The following is a 15,108-nucleotide window of genomic DNA, read 5'->3' as shown; positions in this document are numbered from 1 at the left end:
ATTACGATAACAATATTCGGCTCGGAGTGCGCTATACATTCGATGTATTCAATTGTGCAGTGCGTTAAATAATAATTATGCGTGCCGTGCAGCGATGCTCAGCTTAAAGACTACTAAACGACGAGCGACAGCAGCAGCTCGTTGACGAGCCTCGAGAATGCACCGGCCAGATAGGCGAGAGACCGGCCGTACGCCTCGGCTTTCCTGCCCAGCCACGAGGCCAATCGAAAGTAGTAGTTGTAGTAGTAGTAATGGTCGTCGGCTTGCTCTTGCCTGCAACACACACATAACGCGGCAAATATAATTTTCGCAGCTGCCCCAGAGGCATATTACGCATGACGACGGCTCTCGTTGACGGAGCCTAGATTGTAAATAACCGACGTTATTACGCCAGAGAACTATACGCGATGATCCTTGTTCCATTCGAGTGTCTGTATATCATTCATTTCGTAAACGCGTAATAGGCTCGACTCTTGATACCGAGTCATCTCGCTGTTGTTGCCGTTGTTTTTTTCCTTCCTTTTTTTTTCACTTTACTCTCTTATAATCGCGCTCGCGCGAGTACTGTATAAAGTGGAAGGAAAACCGCGAAAAAGAGTACACACACACACGTACAGATAAAAGAAAACGGAAGCATTTGCTTATGTAAGTTATATACACGCGTGTATAATAGCGAAGCGCGGGATAAAAAGGAGAATTATACTGGCCTCCTCCTCTGGTGTTGTTGGTGGTGGTGGTGCAACGACGACGACGCCGCCGCCGCCAGCTGCTTCTGGGCCATTGTCCGGTTGACGAAGGTGTACGCGTAGCAGGCCGGATGCCGGCCCAGCGTGCGGACTTTGTGATACCTTCCGGTGCGCAGGCTCAGCGTAGTAGCAGCAGCAGCTCTTGCATCGAGTACAATTGTCCTAAGCTCGCCACCGCTGCTTTTGCATCCTACCTCTCCTCCTCCTTCTTCTTCTTCTTCGTCTTCTTCGTCTTCTTCTTCTGCTTGTTCAACGGCTATCTTGCCGTCGATTAGACGAAGGGTCACGTTGTCGAGCTCGCGGCCGAGATACTGCTCGAGGCTCAGGCCCGGATAGTCGGCCACGAAGAGGACGTCGCTACTTTCGGACCAGGCCAGGGTCTCGCGCTCGATCCTGTCGAGCTCCGGTCTGCGGACGATAGTCAAAAAAAAAAAGAGATCAACGCACGTGTGTTTATAAGCTGTACACGATTAATCGGTCGATGAGAATCATACGCTCGAGGCGTGCATACTACTTTATAATAGGTATATTATAAGGTTGTGGCGCGGATAAGGTTGCGGGGCCCTTTTCAAAGCGACGCAGAAGCCACTGCTTTCTTATAGAAATACGCTTGTGTGCACCCTCGGCCTTGGAAAGTTCCTCTCTCTCTCTCTTTCTATCGCGCCGCGTGTTACAACACACATAGCTATTCAATACGGCACTTAACACAAAAACTACGCAATCACTAGGCGCATGGGAAAGACGATGGACTCTGCGCGTAAGAGGAGAATCGTGTGGCGTTTATATTCGAGTACGATCGCCTGGGTTATTATATGTATGATACACTCGTGGATGACCCTCACTCGGCCGTCTGCATTGTATCGCGCACACCTCCGAACGTATTCATATATGAAAGTGACACGACGTCGCGTCGCGGAAATGCGTCTCTATTTATATTATATACGTATATATATGCGCGTTTCTCATGGGCGATGAGAAAAATTTTATCGTCCTGAGAAATTTTATATGAATTCTATATATCGATGTACCTGTAAGCCGTGAACTGCTCGAGCAACGGCATCAGGTAAGAGGCCGGTCTGAGGGGGTGCCAATCGACCGTCAACAGATCGACCCGCGGATCGAACAGCCTCTGCTGGAATCGGCCGTTCAGCGAGCACCAGACGTCCACGTAGATGCTGATGTTCGACGACAGTCCAATCATCGGTGACTTTTCCAAATTTTCCTTGAGAATTATTTGGGCAGCGAGGGAAAGAAAAGTAATGTTGCAAGGCTTTGTGACCGATATTATATTGTTTATATTATATGGGCTATTGTACAACGGGTGGTGATGGACTGTTGAGATCATTATTTTGTGTAAAAAATATAGTAATTGTTTCATACGTATAAGAATTAAAGAATTTCAGGTATTTAGCTTTTGATTTTGTTTTATTTAAAAAAATATATGCTTATGGCTAAGTTACACAAAACTTGTCACATCGAGAGCATATTTACATAATATTATTATTCTAAAAAATATTTCACGTAAATTAAATGTTAATGTCTTTAAAAAATAATACCATTTCGCTTCCTTAGCAAACAAGTATCATTCTATATGTGTTCTTCATTAGTCTGCTCGCACAGACGGTACAGTTCATCATCGTCCATGTATTCCGCCAAATTCAAGCCGACATCGTACGGCAAATTAGTTTTACAATGTTCCGTCATGAACAGATCGGCTACGAGTTTTATGAATTGCGTCCTCATCAAAATGTGAGCGAGGTGTCTTTTCACAATTGGGCTCAAAATCTTTAAATCGTGCAGTTTCGGTAGAGGCCGATTCTTAACTTTTTTCAAAATCAGAGAGCCCTTCTTATAGCTCATTTGGCAAATTTGATACAGCGAGATGTCTTTGTACATCGTAATATTTTTCATCGTGGCAATATCGTGTTCCAATTTTCTTTCTATCCACCGACGAACTGAGTCCGGTGATTTTCTTAATAGAAACCGATGTCGATTCAAGTAATCCAAAGTTTCTCGTTTCACGAAGAAGCCACTGTTTTCTTGAACGAGTAGGTGAATTATAATGCCAGAAGGGATGCTCTCGATGAAAGTTACATCGTCCTCGCGAACTTTCAGCCAAAATTTCAAGATGCAAAATCTAGTGTAGGTGTCCAATGCGTAATCATGCGACTGCATCGACGCCATTGTCTCGACGATGTGTCGAGGGTTGGAATCGTACCTCACGTTCTGCACCATTTCTCGCTTCAAATCGCCCAGACTCGCGCCGTGCGTCAACAGCGATCTCGCGAGGTCAAAATCTAAACAGGACACGGCCATATCCAGAGGTGTGTATTCTCTAAGATTGCGCGCGTCCACGATCGCTCCTTTCGAAATCAGTAACCGGATTATAGCGTCGACTGCTTTTTCTTCGTCGCCGTGTTCCCGTCGATCGGAACACTCACATATCCTCAATCGCGCGAGTGCGTGAAGAGGCGTCGACTCGTCATTCTTGTCCACTCGATTCGGGTCGGCTCCGTGCTCCAATAAAAACTTTACGATTTCCTCGCGTCTGTAACGAACGGCGAGGTACAGCGGCGAGCGCGCGTACGTGTCGAGATCGACGTCTACTCCTTGGCCGATGAATCGCTCGACCGCCGTGTAATTTCCGGTCATGCAGGCCGCGTGTAGGTAAGTGTAGCCGCGATCGTCACCCTGGTTTTTGGTTGAATTTTTCAAAAAGTAATCGATGAGGTTCTTGTCGAGCGCGCCGATTTTATGATTTTTGGAGGATAATTCGAGCGAGGCCAAGTAATGAAGCGCGGATCGACCATCGTCGAACCTGACCTCGTGGATGTTTAGAAGCAGGTGCTCTTGAAGAAACATCACGGCCTCGAGTTTCTTCCGTTGCAGCGCGAATTTGAAAAAATTACTCACGCTTGGGAATTCTCTTCCATTTCTCACGTGGTCTGCCATATTTTCAAAATTCATTTTTCGTTCGGAAGATTTAAAAGATCTATACACGTGTTGAATAACCTTACAAAATCTTTCGTGTCGATCCTCGATATCCTGTGTTTCTCTTCTCGATTCTTTGAATTTCACTTCCCTCGTCGAACCTCCGAGTAAACTTTCCATTTTACAATAATCAGTTGATAAAATAACTTTCGAGATAGTGAAAATGGATTGTATTAACGCCGATCACTGGACAATACTGAAAGTCGTTGAACGCCTGGTTTTCTGAACACGTGGTCTGAACGGTATGACACTGCCTTATAGACTAAGCGACAGTAAACACGAATTAGTATGCCGTATGTCTCACTAAAAAAAAATCAAAAATAACTCGCACGTTTAATGCGCCTGTGCGCGAGTGCATGCGCGAGTACTTATGAGTACGAAATATGAAATACAAAATTAAATTAAATGCATAAAACTAATATATAATAAATTAGTACAAATTGTATTTCAAAGCCGTATTGACTCAAGGGGTGGCGGTGGCGGCAGAGATCGTAACGGTATTAACGCATCTAGCCGCACTATCGCCAATTTCTTCGCGCGCGGAATTTCAATAGCCGAATTATTGTGACAAGAGATAGATGCATAGATGGATATTTTATTGGGCTCATGGTGTGCCGTGTAAACGATTTAAAAATACAATTTAGTCTTATAAAAATTATTTACGAAATAGTACCAAATTACCGTTTTAGAGCTAACAGGGGGCTTAATTATTCATCATTTTTCAATTACAGTATTAGGCTGTAAAAATAAAACAAAAATTTTTTTTCAATGACAAATATAATAACCTTTTTCAATAGCCTATTTGAAAGTATTTTGTCAAGTTAGATACTTAGAAACAGTTAAGTACATCAATAGTGGGGCTGTTAATACTCAACAAAGGCTTTAAATACGTCTAAGCTACCTGTCGTACAAAACCAAGAGCAAGCGTTTCATTTTGTTCGATAACCAATTGGCCATGGTCACAACCAAAAGCTAGCCATAAGATGAACTGTTGCTACTTGTACACATAGCAAAGTGAAATTAATTTATGGAAAATGATAAAAAATGAATACTTAATTCTAGAAAATTGTACACAGGAGTAGCTACAGTTCATCTTATGGCTAGCTTTTGGTTGCGACCATATCCTTCTTTAGCTGGATGCTCCCTCTTGGATTTCTACGACAGGTAACTTAGACGTGTTTAAAGCTTTTGTTGAATATTAACAGCCCTACTATTAATGTACTTAACTGTTTCTAAGTATCTAACTGAAAAAAATACTTTAAAATAGGCTATTGAAAAGGGTCATCATTTGTGTAATAAAAAAAAAAACATTTTTTTTTCACTTTTATAGCCTAGTACTGTAATTGAAAAATGATAAATAATTAAGCCCCCTGTTAGCCCGTAAATATGAAATAAGTAGTAGAATGAATAAAATTAAATTACTTTTTATCCAAAAAGTTTAAAAACTTTGATTTAGGAACTTTCAATATAACTTATTTAATAAAACTATTATTTATATAGTTATCGTACATCACACTTTTTGAATATTTTCAGTTTCAGAGCCAATTTCAAATATTTTAACGTTACAAATATAAAATTCAAACTGGTACTTCAGCTATTCGTTTGAAATCTACTGACTTAGTTTCAGAATTTTGATTTAATAACCTTTCATCTTACGAATTAAAGTAATATTTATATTTATTTTTATATATTTATTTTTATTTTTATAGGTAATCTTCAAATTATGGGAAAACTATGGCAAACGAGCTAAATTAATAATTTTGCCATACTTTTTTTCTCATAATTTTACCACAGCATTCTTTCCACGCGGTTGCTCGCACCTACGAAGCAAAAAAATCAAGCCTCCGAGCACACAAGTATCAGCCTCTAAGGCTTTCTAGATTTTTGCTTCTCCGGCACGCAATTTACAACATATACCTTGACGCAGTGGGCGTACTGCCTGACCATGTCGGGGTGCCTGGCCCAGCGATCGTTGAGCGTCCAGATGCCCGGATCGAGGTAATGGTCCTGGTCTCGCTCGTTGTCGCGCACCCGCACCACGACGTGCGCGACGTCCCAGGCGTGCACCATCATGTCCCAGGAGTAGCCGTACATGCCCGACACCCAATTGTTGTAGCCCTGCGATTATTAATATCGATTGTTTTTCGTCAATTTTATCTCGCAGGTATATGAGAAAAATTTCGCGAAAAATAGCGGTAGTTGTAGCATCGTACTAATCCGTATATACCTTGGTGACAAAGTGCGAGTAGGGCAGGAACAGCTGCAGGGCCACGTGGGCCGTCAGCAGAGCGACGACGAGCCGCTGACTCTTGCTCACTGTCATTACGGCCCTCTTCCTTCGTTCTCTCCTTCGGCTCATTGTCCCGATGCGGTCGTTATCCCGCACCAGCGGCAAATCCTTTTTTCCGCTCTTACTACTGTTGTTGTCATCGCCTCGGTCTGCGTAACGCATCATCGGTTCCGCGGATGCAGTCGTCGTCGTCGTCGGCGAATATAAGCGAGGCCCGCCTTTACGCTGGAAGAGCTTCCGGGGCCAGTCGTAGCGACGACAAAAGAGCGGCATTGTGGCCAGACACACGTAAGGAAACATTCCTGCAAATGCGTTTCGTTTATGCGTGTATTGCATGCCACGGATACACAACGAAGGATTTCGTAATTTTTTTTTCTTCTTCGCTCTCTTTCTCTCCTCTATGCGCGTTTCGTTCTCATTTTTTAACTCGTGTGCCTTTATACGTACATGAATGTAGTTTGTTACGCTCGCGCATACACGCGAGCGGCTAAAAACGGAAGGAAGGAAGGAAGGAGTCGAGTCGGTGCACGCACGAGGCGATGAAAGGAGCCACTTGCGTAAGATATATATGCACGCAAGTTGCGGCTGCGTCGCTCGTACGTCAATACGTCTTACCATTACGAACGTTCATTTGATTATTATTATTACGAGGTCTTCATCTCGTACCGTCAAATCGTTCGTCTTTTTTATTTTTAACTTTATTGAATAAATTATAATTTACAGAAATTTGCTAATTGTTTATTACACCGGAGATCAGTAGTATGATTTTACCAATAATAAATAGTAAGTTTAGAGTGTCTCTGTTGACATAAATTTTGTCAAACTTTCATTTCACGATTTGTAAATATTATTACACTTATGTTACCTAGCTCGATGTGTAACATCATTACGGAACAATTAGTCGTTGATCAAGTTCCAAGTGATAAACATGGACTTCAGTGATGTATATAACTCTGATGTCAGGTAATTTTTATTTACTGGCGAATGAAATTTAAAAAAAAAATGGCCCAACCCTTTGTACTATTGGAAATTTTGCAGAGTGAAGGAGGAACCAAATGATTTTGCCCCTATTGAAAATGATGATTATCAGATAATTGACAATGCACACGATGCTAACACTGATGATCAATCCTTGCGATGTCTAGAAAATTTTGTAAGTGTTCAAATAGCACTGCTTGTAGCTGACATTTTCAACAACGATTTTCCCTAATCTTGAATTCAAATTGTTTTCTAGACTCGTGGCCCTGACGATGTCAAAGTAGAATTCGAATGTAAGGACGAGAAGCTCGGCATTAACTTATTAGTAGTCAAGAAAATCGAGGACGATTATCCAGATCATTTGCAGCATATGGAAAATAGTTACAATAATCAAACCCAAAAGAAAATTAAAAAAGAAATTGAGGACGAAATAAAAGAAGAATTGAATTCGGATGGTGAACTAAGTGATGCATTTGATGCAAATGAAAAAACATTTGCTCAAAAAAGTTTATGCGAAACCCAAACTGATAAGGCACGCAATCGTACCAAATATCCATGTAATGTATGCGGTACAAAATTTACACGAAAAGGTAGTCTCAAGATCCACATCGATGCAGTTCATAATGGTGTCAAGCATACGTGCGTTACATGTCGAAAAACATTCACACTAAAATACACTCTCAAAATTCACATCGATTCAGTACATAATGGTGTTAAACATGATTGTGGTGTATGTGGAAAGACATTCACTCAAAAAGGAAAGCTCAAAAGTCACATCGCTGCGATGCATAATGGTATGGCACCAACATGCGAAATATGCGGAAAGAAATTTCAAACGAAGGCTAAACTCAAGATTCACATCGATTCAGTACATAATGGTGTTAGACATGCGTGTGGTGTATGTGAAAAGACATTCGCACAAAAAAGAGATCTCAACATTCACATCAACGCGATGCATAAAGGTATGGCACCTACTTGCGAAATATGCGGAAAGAAATTCTCAACTAAGACTAAACTCAAACTCCACATGGATGCAGTGCATAATAAGATAACTCACGCATGTGATACATGTGGCAAAATATTTACGCTGAAAGATAATCTTAAGAAACACATCGATGCGATGCATAAAGGTATGGCACCTACTTGTGAAATATGCGAAAAGAAATTCGCAACTGAGACTTCACTGAAGCTTCACATCGATACAGTTCATAATGGTGTTAAACATGCGTGTGGAGTGTGTGGAAAAACATACACACAAAAAGGAGATCTCAAAATTCACATCGATGCGATGCATAATAAGATAACTCACGCATGTGATACATGTGGCAAAATATTTTCGCTGAAAGATAATCTTAAGAAACACATCGATGCGATGCATAAAGGTATGGCACCAACTTGCGAAGTGTGCGGAAAGACATTCTCACGAAAGGGTAATCTTAAAAAACACATGAATTTGATGCATAATAAGATAACTTACGCATATAATACTTGCGGCAAGACATTTACTCAAAAGGACCGTCTTAAAACTCACATTAAAACGCAGCACGAAGACATTGCATGCGTTATCTGCGGAGAAAAATTTAAACATAGGAAATATCTATACAGACACATCAAAAGTGAGCATGAGGGCAACACCCAAGCACGAGATTAATGCAAAAGATCTAAATCGTACCTATCAATACCGCGCAAAATGATAAAACATCGAGACAAATGAGTAGCCGTAAAACTGTCATCGAAATAGCGCATCACTCACGCATTACTACCTAATAAATGTATTAAATGGACATTGAAATTTTGTAAAAAAACAATTACTATTACATTTCGGATTACTCCTATGTTTTCCATCTCACTGCTTACTAAACGATCCAGTTATGAAAAAATCAATAAATTTTTTATAAAAAAACCATGATGTTTCATTTAAATCAATCTATCTATCATTTTTATCAATCTGTGCGGTTTTGTTGAGCACACACTTAAAATGAGAATTTTTGCAGAAGGTGTCTCTTGCATAAGATGTCAAATTAATTATTCATAATCACCAGCTTTTTTTTAATAATAAATAAAGTATGACGCGGAGCATTCAAGCACACACAGAGACGCACACCTTACCTGTTGTTGTATACTTAACTCTGGCCTAAAAAGCAAAAAGCTGCGTCCACCCCTAGTGAGCACCGACTTATATTATATAACGGCGTGATATTGATTATTATTAAAACATCGGTAGCGACGATCTGTACGTACTATACGTCTCAAAGAGAAGGTATATATATACATACGTAATTATGGCTAATGCAACATTTGACGGCGTGACAATATGATAGGGAAGCTCGAACTCGAGCGAGGGTGGATGGAAGCGCGCAAACCTTCGCGCCTACTGATCATTCAGAAAAATGCGATCGTATGTGCGGAAAATGGAAAAACTAAGGGAAAATTATTTTTCAATATTACTAAATCTTCAGCTCGGAAAACAAAAAGAATTAATAGTTCCGGAGCTTGGATTGCATACGTCATTTACGTTATCGAAGTTTGATATCGATGCCGTCCGGACATAATCGTTCATTAAATGAGAAATTGATCAAAATTAATTAAACATATTAAAAACTTTGATAAATGGAAAAATTGAAAAATTGCTCGAGATCTATATAAAAAATAGGCTGATTTATTTAACTCGCCCTTGACACAGGTAAACATAGTCACGCTACGCTTCGCTATAGTTTCGTCAACTCGCGCATTTTTAGGTGTTCTCGGTACATCTAAGATGATTGCCCGCGTCAAAACGATATACATTTCGCTCGTGATTCAGACATAAACGACGACAATTTCTAACAACTCTTAGTGCATTCACTGTACTAGGACACATCATAAGCTCGATTCATGAAGTGTTATTATTACTTTTTTTTATTTATAATTTCTTTGTAATAAAATACAATCCAAATAAAATTGCTAATTGTTTACTATGCCGGAGATCAGTAGTATAATTTCTCCAATAATAAATAGTCAGTTTAGAGTGTCTCTGTTGACATAATTTTTCTTAAACTTTCATTTCAAGATTTGTAAATACTGTTACATTTATGTTACTTAGTTTGATGTGTAACATCATTACGGAACAATTAGTCGTTGATCAAGTTCCGAGTGATAAACATGGACTTCAGTGATGTATATAACTCTGATGTCAGGTAATTTTTATTTTCTGAAGAATGAAATTAAAAAAAAAATGGCATAATACTTTATATTATCGGGAATATTGCAGAGTGAAGGAGGAACCAAATGATGTTTCCCCAATTGAAAATGAAGATTATATGATAATTGACAATGCACGCGATGCTAAAACCGACGAATTCTCGAGTTTATGTCGAGAAAATTTAGTAAGTGTTGATGTGGGACTGTTTAGTCAATATTTTTATCGAGTATTTTTACTAATATCATTTCCAGATTCATGGACTTAGAGAATATGATGAAAATTCTGGACCTAATGACGATTTGGAAATAGAATTCCAATGTAAGGACGAGAAGCTCGGCATTGACTTATTAGTAGTTAAGAAAATCGAGAACGATTATCCAGATAATTTGCAGTATATGAAAAATAATCACGATTATCAAAGTCCAAAAAAAATTAAACAAGAAATTGTCGATGAAATAAAAGAAGAATTGAATTTGGATGGTGAACTCAGTGATGCATTTGATGCAAATAAAAAAACATTTGCTCAAAAAAGTCTATGCGAAACCCAAACTGATAAGGCACGCAATCGTACCAAATATCCATGTAATATATGCGGTAAAAAATTTTCACGAAAAGAAAATCTTAAGATTCACATCGATGGAGTACATAATGGTGTTAAGCATGCGTGTGGTGTGTGTGGAAAGTCATTCACACAAAAAGGTGATCTCAAAATTCATATCAACGCGATGCATGATGGTATGGCACCTACTTGCGAAATATGCGGAAAGAAATTTCAAACGAAGTCTAAACTCAAGCTTCACATAAATTCAGTGCATAATGGTATTAAACATTCGTGTAGTGTATGTGAAAAGACATTCACACAAAAAGGACATCTCAAAATTCACATCAATGCAGCTCATAATGGTGTTAAACATGCGTGCGGTATATGTGAAAAGACATTCACACAAAAAGGTACTCTCAAAATCCACATCGATGCGATACATAATGGTATGGCACCTAAATGCGATATATGTGAAAAGACATTCACGCAAAAAGGAGATCTCAAGAGGCATATCGATTCAGTTCATAATGGTGTTAAACATGATTGTGGTGTATGTGGAAAAACATTCACACAAAAAGGAGATCTCAAGAGGCATATCGAGGGACATAATGGTGTTAAACATACGTGTGTTGTATGTGGAAAGACATTCACACAAAAAAGAAAGCTCAAAATTCACATCGATGTGATGCATAAAGGTATGGCACCTACTTGCGAAATATGCGGAAAGAAATTTCAAACGAAGGCTAAACTCAAGATTCACATCGATTCAGTACATAATGGTGTTAGACATGCGTGTGGTGTATGTGAAAAGACATTCGCACAAAAAAGAGATCTCAACATTCACATCAACGCAATGCATAAAGGTATGGAGTCTACATGCAAAATATGTGGAAAGACATTCACATATAAGAGTAATCTAAAAATGCACATGAATTCAATGCATTTAAATAAGATCACTCACCCATGTAATACGGGCGGCAAGACATTTTCACGAAAGGATGTACTGAAAATCCACGTAGATTCAATCCATAATAAAATAACTCACACATGTAATACATGCGGTAAAACGTTTGCGCTAAAAAGGACTCTCAAGAAACATGTCGAAGCTTCGCACGGTAATAATATTCACGCCTATGAATAATTATGTGGAGAGTCATTTGCATTAAAGGGTTATCTGAATAAACACGTCAAATTGTGCATATTGGCTAACCCATGCATCAGATGAATGCAAAAAAAAATGTCCGCAAAATATTTTAAAAAGACAACTAACAATACACAACGAAAAAACATTGAGACAAATGATTAGGCTCAAAACCGTCATTAATATGGAGCTTCATTCAGGCATTATGATCAAATAAATGTATAAAATATTCAATTTTGTAAAAAATAATTATTATTATATGATGGAATACTCCCATGTTTTTCAATCGAACTACTTAAAAAAAAATTCAAAAAGTTTTAAGAAAAGCAATAAACTTCCTAAAGAAAAAAATCCTACGATTTACGGCGCACATTTTCCCATCGCACTTCTGTGACCACCAACCACCGCGCGAGCAACACGACTTTGCGTAATTCTCTCCTCGATTTTAAAAATATATAATATCATTCGAACCTATGCTGAACAATCGCGAATTCATGGCGTGAAACAGGACGCAGGCGAGCATGGCCGGCAGTCGGGTGGCGTCGTGCAGCATCAGCAGGCCGACGCTCAGATCGAAGCCGAAGGTCAGCCAGTGCACGACGTAGAGGTCGGTGCGCTCGGCGCCGAGGCACCATCTCACCGGCCGAAAGAGCCAGTGACGCGACAGATTCGCCATGGCGTAGCCGGCCAGCCACTCGGTGCCCGACTTCTTCAGGCCGGCGACGAAGTACAGCACCAGGTACTGGAACTTGAGCGCCGAGTAGTTCCATGCGGGGACGTGCGGCGATTTTCGCGGGTTCAACGAGCTGTAACATGTGTACCGAATGTAAGAATAGATCGCGAATTAAGGGACACATGTACCTTGAAATTCTTATTTAAAAAAATTAGACCTAAAATTAAAATTGAGATTGGTCAATATTTAGGCTTCTGACTAACTCTTAAGATAAAATATTTTCACCCCTAGAAAAGGTCCCCTTGATTAAGAAAAGTTCAATTGTATTATGTACCGTAACATTCAAGTAGAATCCATAACCTTTTGAAGTTTCTGGAGGGCTCTATTTATTTGTTGCAACAATTTCTATGGTCGCTACCTCTAGCCAAATCATCGAATAAGTTAGAACCATAGTATTCGCATAAAGCGAATATGTTTTAAAAAATTTTCTTCACTTTATTGAAATATTCTCACAATTATAGTCACACAGAGACTTTTGATGGCATTGTTGCGACAACCCAATATAGCCCTTCAGGAACCTCAAAAGGTTATTGGTTCAACTTGACATAGACATACAATCTAATTTAAAATTTTCTTAGTCAAGTCCTGTAAATGTAGAAACACATTTCCAGTATGTTGGGGTGATAATATGTTGTTCAAAGGGTTAAATATGAAATAAAAAGGACTTCAAGGTGTACGTATCCCCTTAAAATAAAAAAAAAGAAAGGGAAACACTTGCAAGTATCCGTCAGCCCCCGTGCCCCATAGCAGCAGAGCCGTCAGGCCGAAGAGATACGAGTGATTGTTCCAGAAGCTCTTGTCAAGCAGCAGCAGGTACCAGTAGCTCAGCACGTAGAGGCCGCAGCTCAGCCTGAAGCGCAGACCCAGACAGAGCCCGAGGGCGCCGAGCCACATGGAGCCGTAGCAGGCCAGGCAGAGGACGTCCGGATTGGCGGGCGGACGCCAGCCGTGAATCAGCGGGAAGCGACAGGTACGGGGATCGGACCATCTATCCGGGAAGCGGGACAGGCCGCGCTCCTCGACCACGTCGATCATCATGCAGAGGCCTGTATACGTTTGCGCGTCGTATAATGTATTTGATTGATAATATTAAAAATTCGATATTCTTACCGAAGAGAGCTCGAACGACGCCGAGGCATGCCGAGTCCACCGGCCGATACATGTCGCGCACGACGTCGTCGAAGCTCTTCCACGGGACCAGCAGCTCGCGAGCTCGATCTAGGCTTCTTTTCGCACTCGCGAACACATCCACAACATTTTTTCTCTTGTCCATGCCTACTTATGCACGAGGAGCTCGCTCGAGGTATCTCGTTCACGGCTGAAACGAGTTACACAGACTACAGCGCGCGATCGTCGACGCTCCAAACCCTTCTCTCGTCGACTCGTAACCCCGAGCAACGATGGATCTTTTTAATTCATCGTTAATTTTATAATAATAAAAAGCTCATTATATCAGAGAGACTCTACGCGTACTCTCGCTCTCGATGACCTCGATACGCGATCGACCGTGAACGCAGCGATCGATATTCCTGCGCACATTATGGCATTCTCTCTCTAATAATCTCTCTCATTTGAATTTTCCTCGATGATCGCTTTGTACACGGACAAGGCACGCAGTGCTACGAACAAAAGTCGATTCTGCACTGACTACAACTAAGCTTCGCCTTATACGTAGTCTCCTATTTCTCGAGGGACTCGAGCTCTCCGTGCTGCGCGACAACGATCGACATTAATTCCAATCATTTCCGAAGCACTGCACCGAATACTGTACTATAAGGTCCAGATAGAATACGGTACATAACGGCGGCTCACCCGCACTTGCACACACACAGAGAGCCCATGAAAATCCCCGGCGTAATTCATTTATCACTGCCTCGTTGGCAACTGTACGTCTTGTGTATAAATACGCATGGACGCAGGAGCGGGAATCGCGCCGCGTCGTTTTTATGTACAAAAGTGCGTCAAAGATTGCGCGCGACTATGGGGGATGATGTCCAAATTGGTTTTCATGAAATTATAGCGACGCGTTGTTCTTCGTGTCTCTCCGTTTTTACTTTTATATTATACTTTATGATCGCTCGACTTGCATCGGCAGCTCGCGTGATAAAACTCGAGTGATTTCGGCCAATCGAGCTGGAACGCAATATTCGATCGCTCCCTCGATCGGTGTAAAAGAAAAAACGAAAATGTAGTCGGCACGGCACGTCGAGCTGATCGCGTCAGTCGCAATCAATTATCGTAGCTCTTGGACAAACACACATACGAGCAATGACCGTAATATATTCGAATACCTCTTGATCAAATACGAGAATATAATATAAGAACGAAAGAAAAGGGAAATAAGTTATAGTTGACCCTTTGGCCCGAAGGGTGGACTCGACCGAAGAAGTAAAAAAAAAAAAGGGATGTGCGTCGCATCTCCGGCACGTTGAATTATTTGCTCTCTCTCTGTACGCCGGGGCCTGTTTATCCAAGATTATAATGCGTGAAAGCACCTGGATATATAT

The 15,108-nt window shown here is 40.6% G+C and overlaps 2 protein-coding genes across 2 annotated transcripts; one reads left to right on the top strand and one right to left on the bottom strand.

Annotated features, from left to right (window-relative positions):
• Window positions 1-113: 113 nt before the first annotated feature.
• Window positions 114-13,874, bottom strand: LOC106650633 (vitamin K-dependent gamma-carboxylase). The gene is made up of 9 exons (XM_023460757.1): window positions 13,712-13,874; window positions 13,320-13,647; window positions 12,340-12,674; window positions 5,965-6,329; window positions 5,637-5,855; window positions 4,684-4,731; window positions 1,775-1,953; window positions 708-1,154; window positions 114-273 (listed from the first exon to the last, which is right to left on the bottom strand). Exons 1-9 carry the CDS (start codon window positions 13,872-13,874, stop codon window positions 114-116), a joined length of 2,244 nt encoding a protein of 747 aa, XP_023316525.1.
• On the top strand, window positions 6,907-8,863 carry LOC111694057 (gastrula zinc finger protein XlCGF57.1-like). The gene is made up of 3 exons (XM_023460745.1): window positions 6,907-6,990; window positions 7,066-7,180; window positions 7,262-8,863. The coding sequence occupies exons 1-3, from the start codon at window positions 6,956-6,958 to the stop codon at window positions 8,654-8,656; spliced, it is 1,545 nt and encodes a 514-aa protein (XP_023316513.1). The 5' UTR covers window positions 6,907-6,955; the 3' UTR covers window positions 8,657-8,863.
• Window positions 13,875-15,108: the final 1,234 nt, after the last annotated feature.

Source organism: Trichogramma pretiosum, unplaced genomic scaffold (assembly GCF_000599845.2).
Source record: "Trichogramma pretiosum strain Unisexual culture from Peru unplaced genomic scaffold, Tpre_2.0 scaffold38, whole genome shotgun sequence".
Lineage (NCBI taxonomy): Eukaryota > Metazoa > Arthropoda > Insecta > Hymenoptera > Trichogrammatidae > Trichogramma > Trichogramma pretiosum.
This window is presented reverse-complemented; position numbering and strand designations above follow the sequence as displayed.

Excerpts from the sequence above, each read along its gene's own strand:
- LOC111694057 (XM_023460745.1), top strand. The coding sequence starts at position 6,956 with ATGGACTTCAGTGATGTATATAACTCTGATGTCAG. Across the intron at positions 6,991-7,065 it reads GTATATAACTCTGATGTCAG|AGTGAAGGAGGAACCAAATG; the intron begins GTAATTTTTATT and ends GAAATTTTGCAG. Across the intron at positions 7,181-7,261 it reads TGCGATGTCTAGAAAATTTT|ACTCGTGGCCCTGACGATGT; the intron begins GTAAGTGTTCAA and ends ATTGTTTTCTAG.
- LOC106650633 (XM_023460757.1), bottom strand. The coding sequence starts at position 13,874 with ATGGACAAGAGAAAAAATGTTGTGGATGTGTTCGCGAGTGCGAAAAGA. Across the intron at positions 13,648-13,711 it reads CGTCGTTCGAGCTCTCTTCG|GCCTCTGCATGATGATCGAC; the intron begins GTAAGAATATCG and ends AAACGTATACAG. Across the intron at positions 4,732-5,636 it reads AGGTATATGTTGTAAATTGC|CAACAGTTCATCTTATGGCT; the intron begins GTGCCGGAGAAG and ends GTGTACAAGTAG.